General features: G+C 40.6%; 1 protein-coding gene across 1 annotated transcript in view; it reads right to left on the minus strand.

The window, feature by feature from the left end:
* LRP2 (LDL receptor related protein 2) overlaps positions 1–22,643 on the minus strand; it is a 173,500-nt gene that overhangs the window by 16,911 nt on the left and 133,946 nt on the right. Inside the window, exons 61-70 of the mRNA XM_047722149.1 lie at positions 21,252–21,374; positions 18,119–18,247; positions 12,826–12,957; positions 11,617–11,748; positions 9,547–9,690; positions 7,687–7,852; positions 5,963–6,091; positions 4,563–4,783; positions 3,617–3,793; positions 1,313–1,432 (exon numbers count right to left, since the gene is read on the minus strand). Of these exons, the coding sequence (XP_047578105.1) occupies positions 1,313–1,432; positions 3,617–3,793; positions 4,563–4,783; positions 5,963–6,091; positions 7,687–7,852; positions 9,547–9,690; positions 11,617–11,748; positions 12,826–12,957; positions 18,119–18,247; positions 21,252–21,374 (1,473 nt within the window). The remainder of the gene's footprint in view (positions 1–1,312; positions 1,433–3,616; positions 3,794–4,562; positions 4,784–5,962; positions 6,092–7,686; positions 7,853–9,546; positions 9,691–11,616; positions 11,749–12,825; positions 12,958–18,118; positions 18,248–21,251; positions 21,375–22,643) is intronic.

Consider the following 22,643-nt stretch of genomic DNA (forward strand, 5'->3'; position numbering starts at 1 on the left):
TCAAAATACTTATCAAATTAACTAATTAATACACCAAACCAAGACCCTATATGGAATAACTACCGCCATTAGCGTGCTTGCTTTGGTTAAGTTCTTTTAACCAAGAATCTTACTATAATGCACTTGGCAAAAAATGTAAATGAGCAAAGTAGTTGACGGGGTGACAATTTGGACAACACCACTCCCGAGTGTGAAATCGCAATAAATGTCAAAACCATCCATTTACCGCAGAGAACAAATGTCAAAAGCCTGAAATCGTTTGGTTCAAAATATTGCTAAATATTGTAAGCTTGCCAATATTTCTCCAGTAGCCTTGGGATGAGAGTGGGGATTCAGGAAGGGTGGGGATTCGGGAAGGGAACTGGGGGAAGCAGTTTTCTCTCCCTGAGTTCATTCTCTAAACCTGCCAACATTTCAGCCAGATTGGGAAGAGCCAAAAGGTGGTGCATTGTTTGACCACTTGCTCCCCCTGGTGGCAAAAGGTGGTTAAGCATCTCCCCATCAGCTAAAACTGAGGGATGGGAACCATAAAATGGTCACTAAAACATAAAAACAAGGACGTGAGCCACAAAATGGGCCACTGGTGAACTGCAGGATGATTTTTTAAATGTGTGTATTAAGAATTGGACACTAGTTAGGATCACTAGTGGACATCCATAGTTGATACGCTGCTTAATTCGAGAGTTATTGAAGAAAAGTCTTGCCAGGCACAGGTCACCCGCAGTATTTCAGATGAGAAAAAAACCACTGCATCCTTATTCTGGCCTCCGTCTCCCAAGAGTGTACAGTGCCTTTTAAAATGTGGCCCTTTTCCACTTATCAAAACTCTGGAATGAGCATGCAAGGAAAACAGTGACCCTCTTCTTGCCTGCCCATCTGTACTGGGTGAGGCCTCCCCACCACAGAAACCTAGTTCCCCACTTGAACTCCAGTTAAGGCTGAATGGATTCCAGAGCAACTGACATCTGGTATGGGGTAGAGAAAGGAAGTGGAAGCCTTATAGAAAACCCACTCTTCCAAATACCTATAAAACAACACGACTGTAGATATGGGGGTGCTGGACCTATTCAGATCCTTGCAAATAATTCTCAGCAATCATTGGAACACCAGTTCTGCTGGGCTCCCTAAGTCCCACTCAGCTCTTCCCTGATCTCCTCCCTCCTTCAAGCCACCCCTACTCTATCCTGCAAAGGACCCAGCACAGGGATTTTTCAGATTCCTGCAGAAGGTGAAACACTGGCAGGGAACCTACTGAGGAAAGCAGGGGAGTGTTCCCAAGCCCCCACCGTAGCTGCCCAGGCAGTGGCCTTACCTGCGTTACAATCAGTGCTGCTCCCCGCGATGAAGGCGGACCCTTGGGGGCAGGCACAACTATACCCTCCAGGTCTCAGGAGGCAGAGGTGACTGCAGACATTTTTACAGCGGTTGGGCACTGGAAAGCACATGAAAACAGCGGTTAGGGTCCGAGGAAGAAATGAGAACGCCAACCAAGGATATGCTCATCAACTGAGTTGTGGCCCTTCCATCCTACTCCTGTACGGCTCACATGTTCTCCTGGCATTACCTAGCTCTGCCCTTGCCCTGGCAGGTGTGGAAGTAGGTGTCTAGTGCACTGCATGACCTCAAAAACTAGTCAATGCAAAGCAATCTGAGATAGTTCAAAAGACCAGTAAGACCCTATTATTATGTCAAGATTTCTCATTACCATAGATCATAATGTATCCAGATCAAATGTTGATATGATTTCTACCCCACCCTCACAGGAGGACTTTCTTCTGGACTTCTTTGGTTCTCCTACTTGCAAGACAAGGGAACTTAAGGCTGTGATTATCAGAATCACCTGGGAGCTATTTCACCACTATTGATGGCAGTCACAGAAATTCAGATTTTAATTGGTCTAGGATACAACACAAGTGTTACCATTAAAAGCTTACCAAATAATTCTGGAGTCCTCTGAACTCTATCCTAGCCTATTATTATGTCTCCAAGATATAGATGATCTCTAAATTCCTTCACAGACTAATATTCTGTGATCCTGATTCATTGTCATTCGATGTGGAATCACACACAAGGCATGGCTATAAAATTGTAAACCATTTCCCAAAGACTCACACAAAATCTGCCCATTTCTTCAGCTCTCTAGAGCAGAACTTTTCCAACTTGAATGTAATACAAATCACCTAGGAAATCGGACTCCAAAAGGTTGGGTGAGGCCTGACAGTCTTGCATTTCTCACCAACTCCCCTAAGATACCAGTGCAACTCGTCCATGGCCCATTCTTGTGTAGGGCCTGGAACAGGACTTTTCAAATGTGGTTCCTTTACCAGCAACACCAGCATCAGTTGAGAACTTAATTGAAATGGACATTTTTAGGCCACCTCCGGTCCATTAAATCAGAAACCCCTCAGGTGGGGACCAACAAGCTCTCTAGATGATTCTGATACATGCTCAAATGTGAGAACTACTTGTGCCGAGTAAATGCTAATCTGACACAGCTGGGCTAGGTCCTCGGCCTACACAGTCATCAGCCCTCTCTTAAGGCGGCCCAGCTGACTCCGGATTTTCCTCTAACTCCTAGGTAGCCTTCTCTACAAAGGCCAGAGAGGGCTCACCATGTGTACTGTGCTCTCCCCTCCTGTCTTCAAAGCTGCCCAGGATGAGAGCCCCAGCCACATGGAAGACATAAGGGCTACTGTATCAGCGGAGTTCCTTATAAGTGAGAGGAACATAAAACCTCTTTATACAGTTTTGGAGATTAACTGAGGTAACCATCTGTCAGAATTAACACTTGAAGAGAGAATCTGACTTACAGAGCTTAATAAAAGTTGATTTCCTTTCCTCTCTTCAAGAATTTCCCTTCCAGGGCACCTGGGTGGCTCAGTCGGTTTCATGTCTGCCCTCAGCTCAGGTCATGACCCCAGAGTCCTGGGATCAAGTCCCAGGTTGGGATCCCTGCTCAGCAGGGAGTCTCTGATTCTCCCTCTGACCCTCCTGCTCTCTCTCTCTCTCTCTACCCTCTCTCTCAAATAAATAAATAAATAAATAAATAAATCTTTAAAAAATAATAATAGTAAGAAGAAGAAGTTCCCTTCCCTTTCACCTTACTCCATTCAATGGTAAGGGATGAATTAACCTGATGAAACAGGACCACAACTAAGAAAATGGGGAAGACGGGAGGGGATAGCATATGACTGACAATTTTAAACTAGGCTCTCATAGCTCAGGATAATGTGACTCACCTAGCCTTGGAATTGTAAGGGTGTATAACACCGACCATATCCAGGAGACCTGTTGTAACCCACCTGACACCCACCGAGCAGGATTTTGATGCCTGCTGGATTCTGTGGCCCAAAAGTATAAAACTGCAATTCCAATGAGGACTGAAATATTTTTATTTCATGTCTGCTGGTGATGTACATAATTGCATCTGACCTCCAATTTTATCTTTCTTTGGTCAAAATGGTTCACACACACACACACACACACACACACACCCCTTTCATGTACCAAGAGATCAGACTATTATAATCCATTATCACTTTCCAACAATATAGCCATTAATTTGAAATCAAGTTTCCAGATAATAAGGAACATCTTATTCCAAGGTTGGTGTTACCTGACCGATCGTATCTGTGTTGATGGAAGATTCGAACTTGAGTGAGCCACGGGTTCACCATCAGCATTTTCTCTTTCTCATCTAGCCCAAATTTATCTTGCTTCCACACTTCTCCCTTATCCTTAGATATCCAGTAAAACTGGCCTTCAAAGATGTCCAGACTATATGGGTTCATTGCTGTTTACCCACAGAGGAAAGCCAAAGTAAAACAAGGTTATTGAATAGAAAATACCCTACCCCTCTTTTATATCAGATGTCATTATGCTTGAATTAATCCCTAATACAACATTCAGGCAGACTTTCTGTACTGTGACCACAGAAGTGTGCAGTGTTGGGAGATCAAGATGACAGATGTTGAACTAGATTAATGCCTACTGGTTGATGGCAATTACAGGGAACCTGCCCACTTTAAAGTTGCTGATTTAATTTTATGTTTGCACAACAATTTGGATGGCAGAGATTCTATTTTTTTTTTCTCCTTTGAACATAAGACACTGCTTATCACACAGAGTTAACAGGTACTGGATTATTGCAATTCTGCAGAAATCTGGAGAAGAAAACAAAATATTTCTCTCCTTCTACATGTTTCCAGTTGTACAAAATAAGCAATTGAGCATAATCAAAACAAATGGGTCTAGAAGTGGTTAGACATGGGTTTCCATTGGTACACCTGAAATGCCACTCTATCAGGCCAACTTAACAGGAAATTCAGTTATTCCAGTATCTGTTGCTAAGAGCACCTTTTAAAAATTATGTTACAAGGAAAAAAAACTTAATTATTGCTAATGGATTCATTTGCATTTGAATGAGCAGCTGGGGAATTGGAAGGAGTGATAGCTAAGAAACTGTATCAACCTAAGATCAGGTTCTTCCTGGAGAAAATGGGCAGACACTAGAAATATATTTCTTGATTACAGAACATATTAAAATCTAACCCATTTCTAACCTGCATTTGCAACGATTCTCCTATCAGTCCCATCATGTTTTATAGTTTCGATATTGTTCTCCTTGAAGTCACTCCAGTAGATCCGGTCATCATTCAAATAATCAATAGCAAGGCCTGTTGGCCAACCAAGGTCCTCCTGCACCAGGGTTTTCCGATGTTGTCCATCCATCCAGGCAGACTCGATTTTAGGTTCTCTGCCCCAGTCAGTCCAGTACATAAGCCTGTAACAGAAGGTTTTCTCTTTTTAGTATTTCATCTAGTGAGGCTTCTCCACCGAAGCAGAGCATGACCTTCCAGCAGGGAAATCTGCTGTGTGTCATAGAGATCTGGGTGCTAAGTGATGCGGTTTTTGCACTTTACTTTAGAAGACAGGGTGAGAAAAGGAGGAACCAGTGCATCTATGGTCTATCCTTCTTGAAAACTTCCTCCATAAAGATTGCCCAGCCCTGTTTGAGTATATATATTCAGACACTTTAAAATGTATAATCACAAAAGCTGTTCATTCTTCATAAAATATTTATTGAATGCCTTCTGTGTTAGCAGCACTGCTCTGTGTTTGAGATGTATCAGAGAATAAAATAAGGATACCAATTTTAAAATGTATTATTTTGCATCCAATTAATAATTATAGAACTGCACAGACCAGGGATGATGGCACTATTTCAAATACCTGGAAGGACCAGGCAGGAGACATAAATGAGTGGTGCATCACCGTCACAAACATCAAGTGATGGTAAGAGTAAAGCTCTGTCTAGAAGTTCCAGGCAACACTGCAGCAAGAAAGGCATCCCTACTGGGGCACCCGGGTGGCTCAGTCGGTTAGGAGTCCGCCTATAGACTTTGGCTGAGATCATGATCTCAGGGTTATGAGATTGAGCCCTGCATCAGGCTCTGCACTGGGCATGAAACCTCTCCCTCTGCCCCTCTAGGTAAAGAAGTCATTACCTACATAGTGTTATCAGTTGTTCTGATTTTTCAAGCCAAAAACATAGCTTAAACATTTTTTTTAATGTTTGTAACTAAATTTTAAAAACCCTAAAACTCTGCTTTGTTCAAGTCCAATCTGTCTGTAGGCTGTATTTAGGCTACCAGCCACCACTTTGCAGTCTCTAGTCTAATCATCAGGTTGAGACCAACACTTAAATTCTATTGAGAAATGTGTGGATTTTAGACAAACTGGGCTATGGAAAAAATGTGACCAGTATGCAGTATCAGTCTGAGGCTTGGATGGTTCTAAATGATCTTTAGGGAATACTATAATTCTTTAAGTTAGTAATAGATGCCACTCCAAATAGTCCAAGGACAATTTCAGTCCAATTAGGAAAAAATAATTGAGATATAAATTTTTGACAATCCACTGGAAAACATCTAGAACGTGAAGGACCCCACCAAGTACTTACCCTAGTTTGGGATTCACAACCACTGCAGCTGGTTGATCCAGTCCAGTGGAAATCAGCCACTTTCTGTACCTCCCATCAAGTTTAGCCACCTGGATCCGTTTGGTCTTGGCATCTGACCAGTAAATATGCCTGAATTTAAAGGAACAAAGTTAAACATCTAAAAAAGTCTCAATGGGTCACTTCTGGGGAACAGGTCTAAAGATGAGAGCCTCCAGTTTGGAAGCTGGGGCCAACAAGACAACTACTTAGATAACCAGTGGTCAGAGCAGAGTTTCCTTCTCTGGGGAATGCCCCGGTATCTTCCGCCAAGGGTCTTTGGAAAGTTACAAGTGGAAGCATAAGGAGTGGAGGGGGACTCCTGCCTAATCAGCCAGCGTCGGTGATGATGATGGACTCACATCTGACATTGCTACGAGACATGCACTGCCAGGTGGAAGTCATAAGGCAATGCTGAGCTGGCCAATTCTGACTGCCCTGGGAGCCTGCTTAGCGAAGAGTGCCACTGGCATCAACAGCAGTCCGGCATCAGTTCCAAGAATGAGTGGAAATAGCCTTTCCAAAATAACAAACTCAGCAAGGCCATCCCGCCCTGTTCCACTATCCTGCAGGTCTCAGTCCCGTACGAGCAGAAAGATTTCCATCAGTTTCTTCACGCACTTGCTCATGAAAGAAAGAAAGTGAAACTTCAAACATGAATTGCCTGGTTGATTTTCAGAAGGAAGTGCTAAAGTCTAGAGTTTCAAGTTACTGACTCTCCAAGGCCTTGATTCCTGACAGAAAATGCTGAAATGAGTGCCCTGATAGCCTGTGGGCACAGCAGGGACCTAATTAACTTCTTCAGAGATGCTCAAGTCTTCCAGAGCACCAGACAAGTTAAAAGGTGAAAATTAATTCATGCTGTAAATGACTCTCCATTATCCCAGAGGGCAACAAGCCCCTGAGCCTTTCCTCTCAAACATATTTTCATTATTCCTTCATTTTCAAGGACATGGGGAATTCAATGAATGTTTGAGCTCAGATCCTAATGTAATCCCTTTCCCATAAATGTCACTCCTGATGCAAGGCTCTTTCTTGAAGAAGGAGCTTATGAACTTTTCCACATCAGTTTACATCTCCTCTATCCTACTTAAGGTTCATATTTAGGGATCACACAAAATGTTTGGCTCTGGTCCCTGGGGTTCTAGAAAATCTGAAAGAGCAGAACAAAGCTGACACCATTATGAACTAAAAACCAAACATTAAACAGAAAAGTCAAATTTCCAATCTGTTCAGACAAAACAGCCCTGCTGAAAACACAAGATGTGGATTGCTGCCCCTCAAAATAACTACCATAGAGAAAAATGTTTCATCTCAACTGCCTTGCTGGTAGGACTGGAGGCTGTTCCACTTCCTCACAAAATGCCATACTGAGAGTTCTGACCTGGGAATCCAAAACTCTGTTGGCAAGAACGCTCTCCTGGATATAATATGAGATCTTGACCTTAGTGCTCTCCCAAACCTTTTCATGGCATCCACAGAATATAGGAAATGATAATGTTTATTTGACACCTTGGGATAAGCAGAGGTGGCTGAGGGAGCTAGATACGGCAAGCCCAGGCATCACACAGTTGCACCAGCTCTGAGGGCTACCCTTATCTGGACCAGCTTAACTCACTGCCATGACAAGCTGTAGGGGGTCTGGCCAGGATAATGTAAGAGACAAGAGACAAGAGACAAGAACTTACCTTCCAACCCAGTCCACTGCTAATCCATCTGGTTGCATTATGGATTTCAGGTTCAGGTTAACTTTTGATACAAGATTATTAGTACCAGATTCAAAGTTGGGGATGTAGGCACGTTTGATAGCTCCAAAATCAGAACCATGCCCTAGCACAGTATAATATACGACGCCTGCAAGGCAAGACACACAGTTGAGTTTCATGTTAAGGACATCAGGTAAGGGAGGAAACTGGGGTCTAAGCAGGTCAACTATTGTTCATTTACTGACATCTCTACTTCCTCATTGTTCCTATAAGACAAATAATTCAATTATACTGATCTGATCAAACCTCAGGACATCATACTTGAGCTACTAGCTACAAATACTTCAACTGATAGCTTATTGATACTGACTTGGGTGTCTCTATTTCAAAGGTAACTTACTAAAATACATTTCAACCAAGAGCCTATATTTACTCTCATTAGGATCAAGTTCTAGTTTCCAAAACGAAATGTATAGATAAGCCAGGGGCAGGCTAGTCAATAACTTGCAGTAAAGGAGCTATGTAGATGAGAAGTCCCATTTTGTGTATAGACCAAAGGACAGTGAACAGCAGGCATCTTAAAATGCGTAGGAAGACCGCAACTTTTAAGGCAGACTTTTTTTTTTTTTAAAGATTTTATTTATTTATTTGACAGAGAGAGATCACAAGTAGGCAGAGAGGCAGGCAGAGAGAGAGGAAGGGAAGCAGGTTTCCTGCTGAGCAGCGAGCCTGATGCGGGACTCGATCCCAGGACTCTGGGATCATGACCTGAGCCGAAGGCAGCGGCTTAACCCACTGAGCCACCCAGGCGCCCTAAGGCAGACTTTTTAAGGAAAGATATACTTTCCCAGGTGTTTGCCATTCTTGAAAAGTTTATTGTATTGTGTAAATGAGTGTGAAAACACAGCCATAATAAATCTTACATAGCATAGTTACTGATAGTTTGCAAAACATTTTCACACCTGTTATGTCATTTGATCTTCAAAGAACTCTCCAGGGAGGCAGGCAGACAAGATTACTGTTCTTATTTTACAGTTAAGAAACGGAGAACCAGAGAATTGTTATAATCATTACAATTATTTAGTTATAAAGCTCAGTACGTGAGGGAAACAGGAATCGAAGATGAGTTTTCTGATTCCTGCCCCATTACCATCTCCCACACACTCCAGAGAGCCATGAGAGACTCAACAATAAACATTTTTCATATTTTCATTCATTGAACTAAATAAAGTCCTCAAGCAACCAGCACATACACTGTTGGGTCAGATGCTGGGTCACATGTTGGGTCAGATGGTAGCCTGCAGAGTCGAATTAGATTCAATCCTATCTCCAAAGAGCTCATGGTTAAGATACAGGGAGAAAATTATGTGGATGCCTATAACTAAATGTAACATGTGCTTTAGTGAAAGCACGTATAAAACCCTACAGCCTCACCCAGTGAGCAATTATGGAACTGTGCCCAGGAAGGGTTATAGAAGATATCAGAGGAGGGGACATTTGAACTGAGTCTTTGAAGTTTGAGTAGAAATTTTGAAGGGTACAGGGATAGGGGAGAACAATCCCTTCATGAACAGAGACAAAGAGATATTAAACAAAGGGATATGAGGTGGTCCTAAAAGGATAGTCCCCAGATATGGGAGAAGGTTTGGTTGAAAGTTGAGAAAGTTTCGCTGGGACACATGGCCAAATTAAGGCGTCCTGAGCACCCTGGGTAGGAGGAGCTCTATCCTCTACTCATGCAACAAAATTCACTCACTAAAAAACAGATGCCTCTAAGTTTAACACCTTATAATTCAATTAATTCAATTAATATCAATGATAGCTGCCAAAGTTCATACTCACTGAGACCTATGCCTTCGGGGTCCCAATCATAATCAAGAGCCTGAATACGTTCCTCGCCTTCAAGATAATCTGAGAACCTCTCAGATGAGAAATTGTATTTGCGAATTCGTACGTTTTCAGGCAGTAGCAACAAAGGAGGGTTACCTGTAAAAAAAGACAAGGGCTGTTATATTTCTTTGAATTCTATCTGAACTCTTTTTTAAAATGAAGCAGATATAAAATAGTAAGTATCCTCCCACCTTTAAAAAAACACAAGTTTTTGCGTGCCTGGGTGGCTCAGTGGGTTAAGCCGCTGCCTTCGGCTCAGGTCATGATCTCAGGGTCCTGGGATGGAGTCCCGCATTGGGCTCTCTGCTCAGCAGGGAGCCTGCTTCCCTTCCTCTCTCTCTGCCTGCCTCTCTGCCTACTTGTGATCTCTCTCTCTCAAATAAATAAATAAAATCTTAAAAAAAAAACCACAAGTTTTTATAGGAATCTGACTACCTCTGCTAATCAATAGAACTAACAACTACTAACTGGGGTGCAAAATCTGTGACTGGACATTCTTGTCTCCATTTTCACGTGGAAAGCTAGTTATTTCTGTTAGGGATGTTATCACTTCTTTACTCTTTGTCCTCTGTAGGTAATGGTTTAGAACAAGACAGGACTGAGACCCCCAGACAGTGTCCTCTTTTCCCCTGATTTTTTGCCCTTATTCACTGACAATAAAACAGCCAAGACTGCAGACAATCTCATGGAAGAAACACAGTATGTATAGTGATACCAGAAGTTTACCAGAATGTCCTCATTTCTTACTCTTTACTGATAGATTTTATGATTCTTTTAGCAGGTAATCAGCTCCACGACTCAATTTATCTCTCAGCTAATGACAAAAACAGCTTGTTCTTGTTCTTACCCAAAGTAGCTATTTCAATGTTGACTCATCCTGAGGTGCACAGTCTATAATTTTAAAATTTAATTTACTTGCATAATGTCAATTGAATCTAAGTAACTTTTGAAAGTTCACTTTATGTATTTCTTCTGTCTTGGTGTTGTGTTTTATATGACCATGAGCATATATTTCAGTCATCTCCTTAGTTAAAAGGAGTTAGTTAACTGGTTTTAAATTTGCTTCCTAATTATCAGACCAATTGCTCAAATGCCTTTACCCTAGTTTTCATTCACTGTCAAAATGTTTGGGGGGGTAAAACAATTTAAGAATGCTAGTCAGATGTATGCTTTAAAACCCAATTTGTATGAAGAAATTGGATAGCCATTTTACCCTTAATTTGCAAAGTAAAATGTTATTTCCGTATCTTCCATATCATGTTCTTTAAACTCTAGCACAAACTTCAAATCTCTAAGACTTGTAAAGACCTATACCCCTTAATGGGGATACTCTGATTTAGATCAGACCTCTGGAAATTTGGACTATATAATACTTCTGCCATGTAGTCTTTCTCTTTTGTCATTTCTTTCTAGTACTTACTACTGCCTTCTATCAGGCCTGACTCTCAGATACCAGCATTAACCTAAAATGCAGAACTAGTGATTGAAGTTATAAATGAGCCAGACTCCCTCCATCTGTGATCGGCAGCCCATGAACAATAAAAAAGATTTATCAACAGAATGTCCTTGATTTGCCCTGACTGAATGTGACTGTTTTTTGTGATCCATCCTGAATCACAGGGCCTCAAACCTTGATCTTGGAGTGGGAGCTGGAGGGCTTCATTAATTTCCTTCTGTTGACCACCACCCTCTAGGCAAGCTTTTGTTGTCTGAATATTCTGGAAGGCGACATCTTGTTCACTTTTTGAAGTTTTATCAAGGCGGACAAGAGCCTAAGACCAGAATAATAAACAATACTGACTCCTATTTTAATTCCTGCGTATTTGTTGTGGTATTACAGTTATTGTTTTAATCTGGTAGAAGAGGAAAGAGAAGAGCCTGGGTGGGCATTGGAAGAGAAGTAGCTGGTGAATTAAAAATAAGACTTTCTGGAGTCTGAAGTTCACTTTCTGGTCTATTGTACTCATCAGCATTTAGTTCTCTGAAAGTCAACTGATTGATCCCAACATGAACCCATCATACCATCAGCTGCGCATCGTTTTCCATACTGGTCACTCACAGACCTGAAGCCTTCAGCACAGGAACACTCATAACTTCCTTTGGTATTCTGGCAGTTCTGGGGACAAACCCCAAATTGCTCACATTCATTGATGTCTGCAGATAAAATAAAAGCAAATATGCAACATCTGCTCCCAACCATTCCTTCCAGGCCCTGCTTCTATTTAAATCCAAAGTCATAAGCAATGAAGCCAGAGAAGGCTGCAGATGAAGACAGGCAATGATGCAATCATTTGTGGAGCACTTCCTAAGCTTCAGACATTGTTTCATATGCTTTTCATGTTTGTGCCTCATTTAATTGTCCAAAATGACTCTGCAATATGGACTATGCCTAAACCCAAAGTCCCAAAGCTAATAAGCAATGAAGACAGGGTTCAACTACAACAGAGTGACTCTGTGCAATAGCAAAGCAAAACATCCACTTTTGGAAAGCAGCTGGATGTTGGTGTTGTTTGGTATACCACTTCCCTTGGCCTAACTAGCTTCAGGAGAGGGACTTGTTCATTTGGTTTCTTCACTGAGTTCTTAAGCTTCAGCATCTGAAAGAACTCTCTCAGTCATCTGAGCATGACACGTCATTAGTTAGAAAGAGCAAATTCAAATAATGAAATCCTACTCATTCCTTACCATCTTGATAAGCTACCTTCCAACTCCATACCTTAGATCTCACTTATGTCTGGCCTAAGTAGATGTGTAATACATATGTGCTATTGGACTTTGATGAAGAAAGTAAAACTTTATTTTTTAAAAGTCTGATCTCTCACACAATAAAATAAGCAGTCATCACTTAACACTTTACGAATCTTAATCAATTCCGCAGACATTACTGCCTAGCCATCTGCTAGGGACTGGCAAGAGAGCATGGAAAAAAGGTAACTGGCATCCCTGAGTATTGCTTTTTGTTTCTTTTCCATGACCCAAGAAATTAACAAGTAAAATCTTTACATTTGTCATCACAGGTTATATACATCTTGAATTACAGCTTATAGTCTCATTCAGAACTGATCATCACCCTCTAACAGTATAATTATTTGTACACTTAAGTATTTTAATGAACTAGAACTAAGAGTTTAGCCCTATTAATGGAATTAAACAGTGGTTTAATAAAAGGGAATGAGTAGAGAACCTGACGTATGAGCATCTCCTAAGGGGAATTGGAAGAAATATACTTACCGTCACAGGAGTTTCTATCCAACATACTGGCTTTGAACCCGGGTCTACAGGAGCAGATAAAGCCTCCTTCACTTAACTGTGTGCAGTTTTGTTCACATAGATTCTCCGCACATGATCTTTCTTTTCCTGTATCTGGAAAAACAATCTTAGCATTACAAATGAAAGGTATAATCTACCTATAGTCTACTGTAAGACATCTCAAGATAATCCTTTCCGTAAGTCTTTGTAGAAGATTGAAGGCTTCTGTATATTCAGATATCTGGTAATGGGGTGAATGTCATTTATATAATTGTATATAATGTTAGATCCTTGAGGCAGTCTTCCCATTATACTCAGCACAGCCAGACTTCCCAGAGCATGCAATTCCAGAGTCCAGAACTATGAAGTCTGGGGCTCTGTACAATTATAATTGTAACCATCTGCTCCATAAATATTATACACACACACACACACACACACACACACACACACATGTATATACATACATATATACATATATCTATATATAAATAAAATATATGTATATGTATAAATATGTGTGTGTATACACACACATATATATATAAAATAGGGATTAAGATATATGTAATATATATCCTGTTATGTGTGTAATAAAGAACAATCGTACAGTATACACACACATATATATATATGAAATAGGGATTAAGATATATGTAATATATATCCTGTTATGTGTGTAATAAAGAACAATCGTACAGTATACACACACATATATATATATGAAATAGGGATTAAGATATATGTAATATATATCCTGTTATGTGTGTAATAAAGAACAATGGTACAGTTTAGAGCAACATAACAAACAGGAGGAAATTATAACGTTATAAGAAGACCAACTGAGATATGTGTACACATATCAAGTGTTGGCCAGGACACAGTAAAATGCATATAGTTATCAGTCATCCAACTGCTATAATAACCATAAAGTGGCACGCATGGAAAGGAATTTTGCAACAACGTGTATGAATCAAGGACTTTAAAAATACTCATTTTATTATACAGTTATTCCACATTAATACATTTTCCCTCCAAAAGGAATAAAAAATGTGTACTATGATTTATGTTTAAGGATTATAAATTGTTGTTGATAAAATTCTGAAAACAACTTGAACAATTACAGTTTACTGTGTTTTATCAAACCCAAGTAAGACACCATTGATGCCCTATTTTATATAATACTAAATTAGAAAAACTCTGGGACTTACACTCCGGCATGTTATCAACTGAAGAACTATTCTTGTTCAGAGATGTTTAAATGTGAAAATTAACATGCATCTTACAATCAATGAGTTATGATTTGAAATGATACTCTGACATGGAAAATATCACAAAAATGGAGGGAAAGATAGTAATACTAAATATAGAATATATCTTTAAATTTTTTAATATTAAGAAATGATTTTTGCACATATATGTGCAAAAAAGACAATGAAGTACACCAAACTTAAGATTAGTTCTCTTTTAGTTATGGGATTCAAGTGATTTTTATTTTTTTAAAATTTCTTTTCAGCATAACAGAATTCATTGTTTTTGCACCACACCCAGTGCTCCATGCAATACGTGCCCTCCCTAATACCCACCACCTGGTTCCCCCAACCTCCCACCCCACCCCGCCCCTTCAAAACCCTCAGATTGTTTTTCAGAGTCCACAGTCTCTCATGGTTCACCTCCCCTTCCAATTTCCCTCAACTCCATCTTTTGATCATTAATATATTTCGATCATTAATATATTTTTGATCATTAATATATTTTCTGGATTTTATAGCTTTCATAATACAAAGAAAAAATTCAACAATGGTTCATTTTTATAGGGCTTATATGAATGACTCTTGTTATCTGTGCTTTTCTGGGGTCCAGATACTCCAGGGCAGACTTTTAACATTTCAGACTCCATCCTCACACTTCACCGCTCATCACTGCCCTGAGTTCTTAACTCTGCCAATATCAGTCAAAGCCATCTGGCTTTCATTTTTGTTATTATTGTAAGCTTGTTTCTTCTATCCTGAATCTCCATCTACCCTCAAACCTAGATCTTACAAGGAAGCAGACAAAGATGAACATACCTAATGAGTGATAATGGAGGCCAAGGCATGGGAAGGGTGGTGATTATCCCCATAAAGGATTTAAGCTTTATCTGTATTTCAAATGAAATATCTCTTGGTCACAGGCTTCTGAATATTTTAGCTAATGAGACTCTAGTATCTCCTGCTCATTTCTTCCCAAGCAAAATAGACTTATATCTATCTGTCTCCTACAGTAGGAAATGAGGATCCTTTAAGGATATCGTGACTATTTAAGTATATATGGTTTGAACAGACTAAAAACATTGAGTTTCAAAAAAGAAAAATAATCACAAAATAAAGCACAAGAGCATTCAATGGAATGCTGCCCTTGGAGCTCAAACTTCAAAGCCATATACATGAAAACCTCAGTTTAGCTCTTAAGAACTACACATTGCTAAATAAATCTATCTAGATTTTTTATTACTTCCAGAGTCAGTTTCACTGTTTTCTGGCTTTCTAAGAATTTGGTCATTTGTCTAATTTGTTGATGTAAAGTTTCTCATACTATTCCCTTATTATCTTTTAAATTTCTGTAAGGTTGGTAGTGATGTCTCCTGTATAATGTTAATAAATATGACCTGTTTTATTAACTTGAATAGCTTTTAGACAGTCACATAACCTCTTTGGGTCTCACGTGTATAATTAGACTCTATAATCTTCTCCCAGCTCTAAAATCTACAACATGACTAAAGATCCCAGGAAATAAACGTTTCTGGATCAAGTGCCCCCCTGAGTGAGTTACACTATCATGAAGCAAGAGTCCTTCAAACAAGAGCAGAAACCATATAACACTCTAAGATTCTTCCTCAAATATGAGGAACTTATAAATTATTTCAATAATAATCACCATCTTAATCCACAAACAACAGATCATATCCAAACCCAAACATATGACACTTTAAAAATATTAGTATCTTTCCTCTCCTGATTTTAAAATACTTTTTAAAAAGCAAACATATGCACTGAACATCAGAGATCCTGTTTAAATAGTAGAAAGAAAAGAAAGGAAAAAGAAAAGAAAGGCAAGGGGATTAGTAGCACCCAAGAACTGGTATCTTATTTTATTTTTTTAAAAGGATTTTATTTATTTATTTGGCATACAGAGAGATCACAAGTAGGCAGAGAGGTAGGCAGAGAGGCATGCGGGTGGTGGGGGGGCGGGAGCAGGCTCCCTGCCAAGCAGAGAGCCCAATGCAGGACTCGATCCCAGAACCCTGAGATCATGACCTGGGCGAAAGGCAGAGGCTTAACCCACTGAGCCACCCAGGTACCCCAAGAACTGGTATTATTAAATAAGAATTCTATGTCTCAGATTATCAACCCACAGCAGTTTAAGACTGATACACTATCACATATTCACTTAATACCTAAAAACAAATGCTATTTCTGTACCTTAAATTAATATCTATGCTACTTATTTCTTTAAATAAGTCCTGCTTTTAATTGAATGTTATTTGAATTAAAAGGACTGTAGTCAATTGTAAGCTTTTTAAATGGCTAACTAAAACCCAAGCCCAACTAGAAAATACTCCAAACTCTTGGAACAGCTTACTTATCCATCTCAGCACTAGAACTCAAATCTAACACCCAGTTTTGCAAATCCTGTCATGATCATGCTTTTTAAAATATTTAATCAAGTCACATTGCTATGTCAAAAATTCTAAGCCCCATTAGGCAAGTGTGTGAAATAAAGGACAAATCAATGCATTAATGATCAATTATCTACCCTCCTTTGTACCTCACACAGGAGAAAAGTTGCCCGGAAGTCACTGGGAAGCCTCAGAAAAAAAACACTAAAGCCCAAGAAGTTAAAAAATATGTGGAGCGAAGATGACTAAGTCATGGGCTCCTAGAATCTAAAGAAGTTTTTTTTCCTATGAAGAAACTGAGGCCAGGAGAGGTCAGTTGATGCCCCAATGGGGCACAGGTAGTGGTCAAGGAAACTAGAGGCCAGCTCTCATCATCTGGAGTCACAGGACTATTCAAATTCTGCCTCTGCCACTCTGTATGACCTCAAGCAACTTCTTAAGCTCTGAGATTTATTATACAGATAAGACATAATAGTAGCAACCCAGTGGGGTTTGTCTGAGTGACAAATTAGATAATGTATGTACAAGGATTTCATAAGAGCTCTAAAGGACTAAAAAGGTGTGAATTATTAACATGCCATTCCAACAGTTCCATCACAATACTGAACTAGAACCACTCCTTGATTGTGTTCCTTATCTTTTTCCTACACAAAGTAGTCCCTCTACTTTATTTTTTTTTTAATTTTATTAATTTATTTGACAGACAGAAATCACAAGTAGGCAGAGAGACAGGCAGAGAGAGAGGAAAAGAAGCAGGCTCCTGGCCAAGCAGAAAGCCCGATGCAGGGCTCGATCCCAGGACCCTGGGATCATGACCTGAGCCAAAGGCAGAGGCTTTAACCCACTGAGCCACTCAGGTGCCCCAGTCCCTCTACTTTAAAAATAAAAATAAATGTTCCTCCTGAAGTCCCCTGAGACAACCCCATCTTTATCAACTCCCCTTAGAAGCTTTTCCCCTTAGTGCCAAAGGATACTGCATTTGGCTTAAGGTGAAAAAAATATGAAGCATAGTAAACAAAATACATAGCTTTAAGGTGCTGGGACGCACCTAGTTAACAGGGAGGAGATGCTCTGGAGTTAGGTAGATCAGAGTTTAAATCCTCAGCCTCTTGATGGCAAAAAGACATGCAGGTTTTTCATACCTGCGAGCCAGTTTCCTCATTAAAAAAATACTTGAGTGGCACCTGGCTAGCACAGCTGGTTAAGCATCTAACTCTTGGTTTTAGCTCAGGTCATGATCTTAGGATCATAAGATGGAGCCTCACGTCGGGCTCTGCACCTAGCACAGAGTCTGCTTGGGTTTCTCTCTTCCTCTCCCTCTGCCCCTCCCTACCCCCATTCTCTCTCCCTCTCATATAAATAAACAAATTTTTTAAAAATTTGGTGAACATACCCAGCTCATAGGGTTGTTACAAGGATAAAATGAGATAATCCTTGTAGTGTTTAGCACAATGTCTGGTATAGAGTACGTGCTCAATAACAGCTGCAGGCTTGATTGCAATTCAGAAGACAAAATAAAGAGAAATATGTGGTTATCATGTTCTTTATGTTATTGCACACTCTCATTAGGTAAACCCAAGTTATTACAATGAAATGCAATCATCAATATTTACTTACTGCAACCCGTTTCATCAAAATGGTCACCACAGTCATCAACATCGTCGCATACAAGATGCTGTGAAATGCAATGTCCATTGCTACACTTAAATTCATTTTCTGTACAAGGTCTAGAGGTCGAAGCTAAACCTGTAATTTAAGAACAAAAGTTCAAGTCAGAGTCAAAACTTTCTCTTCTGTGGAACAAGATGCTTCCCTGTGTGGCAGACAGTTATTGCTCACAAGTAAGCCTGTGCTTCCCTACATTTCCCAGTCTCCCTTGCAGTTGTGTTGGGACCATGTGACTAGTTCTGTCCAATGGGCTACGAGTAGGAAGTGATATGTGTCACTTCCGGACTGAAGCAGTTAAAGCTCCTGTGTCTCCTGCTTTGGTAACCTTGGAAGCCATGGGTTTCAGGTGGCCCAGCTACAAGTTGGAGGGGCTGGGCAACCTGCACTGGCCTTTACTTGGGTGAGAAGTGAGTCTTCATAAGGTATCACCCCTGAGAGTTGCAAATTTGTTGGGTGCAGAGGTGGTATGAGATACCCTGAATAGCAAAAATGTAAGGTACTTTCATAATAAAAAGCTAAATTATGGGACACTGTCTTCACGGTCAGGAGGCAAGCAAGGAGGAAAGAGATATTGGAGATAGGAAAGATGGAGACTCATATGATGCAAAGGCAAAGCCTTTGGTCAAAGTGTCACTTTGGAAAAATTGGAAAGCAGATCAACTGCTTGTTGAACCTGTCGATCTAGGGAAAGAGATGAGAAAACGGGATGCTAGTAGTGTGCATTGCTTGCCATTACCTGAGTTTGGCAGGGGAGTATCAATCAGAGAAAAGTTCAGGGAAGAGCTGGTTGATTTATAAGCAGAAATGAAATAAAGCCCAGCAATTTGATGTGTGGGAAAAGCTGACTCCATTTAAATCCTGAACAGTGAGATTCTGAAGTTTAGAAGGCTTTGAGACACAAATAACCAGTAAAACCTCTGAGTTGGATGAAATAATGGCCCATCTATTTTTCTAGATGGGCTGAATGTAACTGATGATCAGTTGAGACAAAGGTGAGTGAGAAAAACAAAGATATAAAGCAGATTCGAAAGCTATGTCTCAAAGGAAACAGCCGAGCCCACTGGTCCTCCAGAACTGCTAGAGGCTGGTGAATGCAATGAGTCTCCCATTCTTTCTTGCCCAATGGGAATCTATTTCTATTATGCTTCCCCTGCTCCACCACTATCTCTTAGGGGCAGAGTGGCATAAATAAAACTTGTTTATTAGTTTATGTTTCTTCAAACCAAGAGGAACCTTGTCTGCAACTGACAGCAGGACTGAAGCCTATCATCCAGGACTTCTGGATTTCAGTTACTGAATGGGACTATGAGTCATGTCCCTTGGGGACAGGTTCAGGGTGTTCTATGCCTGGGAAGAGAAGTATAAACAGATTCTTAGTGACACAAGGGCAAATTATGGCAAAACCACTGGTATTCATTAAAAACCCATGCACTTCCATGCAGTGAGATTGGGACCTTGTGACCAGTTCCAACCAAAGGACCACAAGCAAGATCGATCACTTCCACGCCCGGGAAAATACAAATCTGCATGCCTCCTTCATTTCTCTCTTCTCCTGCTTGGCAACCTTGAAGACTATCTGTCGCAGGTGGCATACTTACAGGACAGAGAACTGCCTGACCTTCATCAAACTTTACATCAACCTCTGCTCCTGGGGCCCCTGGCTGGTGCAGACAGTTGGGCATCCAAGTCTTGGTTTCAGCTCAGGTCATGATCTCAGAGTTGTGGGATCTAGCCCTGCAGTGGGCTCTGTGCTGAGCGCAGAGTCTGCTGGGGTTTCTCTGTCCCTCTGCCCCTCTCTGCCTCATGGTCTCTCTCAAATACATCAATCTTAAGAAAAAAAATTCAACCTCTGCTACTTTAAGCCACTGAAATGTTGTGGTTTGTCTATTTTGATGGCAAGCAGTGATTCCTCTAACTAACGTCCAATTCTTTGGGAAGAGTAAGCTTACTGCCCCTTTCATCCACTCTCAAATTTGACCACATGCTCCAATTGTTTTGCTCCATTAAAGAAAAAGAAAGAAAGAAAGAAACAAACAAACAAACAAAGGGCGGGCAATAGCAATAAGGGAAATGGAAACAGAAGGGGAGAAGGCAAAACCTGTTCAAAATTTTTAAAATGTCCTATTTCTTGGTTTTCATCCTTTTGTGCCAGGCCTCAAATAAACCTAGGAACAATGTTATAACCATAGGGTCACCTCTGCCAAAAAAAAAACCCCAAAACCGTAAGTACGTAAGTATAAGCCAGAGCGCCGCCATAGTGTCCTCGTCCTCTCTGACACAGAGCTGTCAGTGAGCATTCTAAGGCCACAGCAATACAAAGGATGGAACATAGAAAAAATGAGTCATTTATCTAAATTTTCCCAAAGTGCATCCTTTTAGGAAGAAAAAGTAATTGGGGTCAGGGGAAATAATTTCTCTTGCTGACTTTTCTCTAGATAAGTTACCCCCAAAATTAATCAACTCTCCCCTTCAATGGACAGATTTTAAAACATTCTCACAAGGGGAAAGCACAGTTGTTGTTGTTTTTTAGTATCTGTAACATTTAACACCACCGGTTTGAAACTTCTATCTTAAAATAATCCATAATTTTTCTCTTCTGGGAAATGAATTTCCACTTTAAAGATGCAAGTAAGACCAGCTCTGTTAACACTAGTGCTGCCTTTTTGAGCGTGATTGTTTCAGCTGAGCATTCAGCAGCTCACGTGCCTAGATTAACAATTAGCAACTCGAGGCTGAAGAGTGACCAAAACTCATTTTTGAAAATAAATAAACCATTAATTTGTGAAGCGTGAGTCAACTAGTATTTAGTGTTTATTCTAAATGTCTCAAAAAAACCCTTATTGACTATTTAAATGAAGACTAAAAAATTAGACGACTTGCTCCAACGAGGCGGAAATACGCAGGGGAGGGATGTATCTGAGTAGCGAGTGTGTTTATATGGTCTGGAAACAACTGTCAAAGGGGATCTGCAGCCATAGGTCCAGCTCAGCCTCTACCAAACAAACTGAAATCCCAGAGGTACATTCTGCAAACTGCAGACGACTTGGGGCCCTTAGTTTTTCCTCTTTTTCACTTTGCTTACACTGCTCCTCCTTCTCATCGCTCCCATCTCCACAGTCATCCACATGGTTGCACAGCTCATGCTTATAAATACAGCGATTGTTGTCACATCGGAACCGGTACGGTGACTCGCAGGAAACATCCACTGGAAGTCAAGACGGACAAACAAAAAGTGCAAGTTGAGAGTACAACGCAGTATCTAAAATGCTCCCGCGCCGGCACCAGGCTCGCCCCATTCATCCGTTCATCTGTTCATTCAATGAACCAATCCGTAAATCCACCTTGAAGATCCAGCACACACCATGTCACCGTGCTAGGAGCCAGAAATGATGCAGAACAAGAAAGACACAGTCCTGGGACTCACAGAACTTCCATTCTAACAGGAAAACAGACTTTGCCAATTAACCATTCAATTGTAACTTTGAGAAGAGCCACAAACCAGACCTGCTATCATGGCATCTATGGTGGCAAGGGGTGGGAGTTGGGGGGAGGGGTGCGTGATGCTGATATAGATCAGAAGAGGCTGGGGGAAGGTTTGGAGTCAGAAGGAGCACAGCCCATGTTTGGACCTGAATTACAGTCCCTGCAGCCAGAGCACAGAATGAGGGCGACAATGACAAGCCATGAGGCTGGAGAGGCCGGCAGGACCATACATGAACCCTTATCCTAATATTAAAGAGGCTGCTGTGTGTCTTTCTGACTGCAGTTGTTACTGACCCTCCAGAGCATGAAATTTCACACGGTGACAGACTTTCCTTCCTAAATGTCCTCACCTCTTACATTTAAAGTTGCTATTTCACAACTGACTTCTGACTCATCTTGTCCAGAGTTAGACTTCTAGCTGATGCTTATGCACCTGTGAGGAACCCAAAGGTAGAACCCAGGTCCCTTACTTGTTTGGTAAAGGGGCATGGCCCTCTGTGCAGGCCCCAGAGATTGGGTAATCTCAACACACATGTTGTGTTTTTCTTCCACATGGAAGACTTTGGCTGTCTGATTTCTCCTTCTGCCTTTGCATCAAACACAGGAACAAAAGCAGAAACTCATGATAAGGTTGGCTGGGGGTAAAAAAGTCAGACCCAAGAGTTGATTCTTAGAAGTACTGTTAACAGAACTGTTGCAGAAATTCTTTGTTGTGAAAGATGTGCAACATTATAAAACAGTGCTGGTCGGCTTTGTAATGGGGCTGTGTCTCTGCCTCTCCACTTTTTAATGGGGCTGCGGGCACTTTATCTCATTGAGGGAGCGACTTCCTAAGTACTTACTTGAAAGTTCCACAGTGTTAAGGTATTTTTCAAGATCCATCAAGTTAAAAGCGAAACAAAACAGGGTTAGTTCTTAACAAGAAAAGATGTGGCAAGAAAATGTGGAGATGCCACTGTGAAAATATAATGTACCCTAATTAAAGTGCTCT

The sequence above is a fragment of the Lutra lutra genome, chromosome 3 (assembly GCF_902655055.1).
Source record: "Lutra lutra chromosome 3, mLutLut1.2, whole genome shotgun sequence".
Taxonomy (NCBI): Eukaryota; Metazoa; Chordata; class Mammalia; order Carnivora; family Mustelidae; genus Lutra; species Lutra lutra.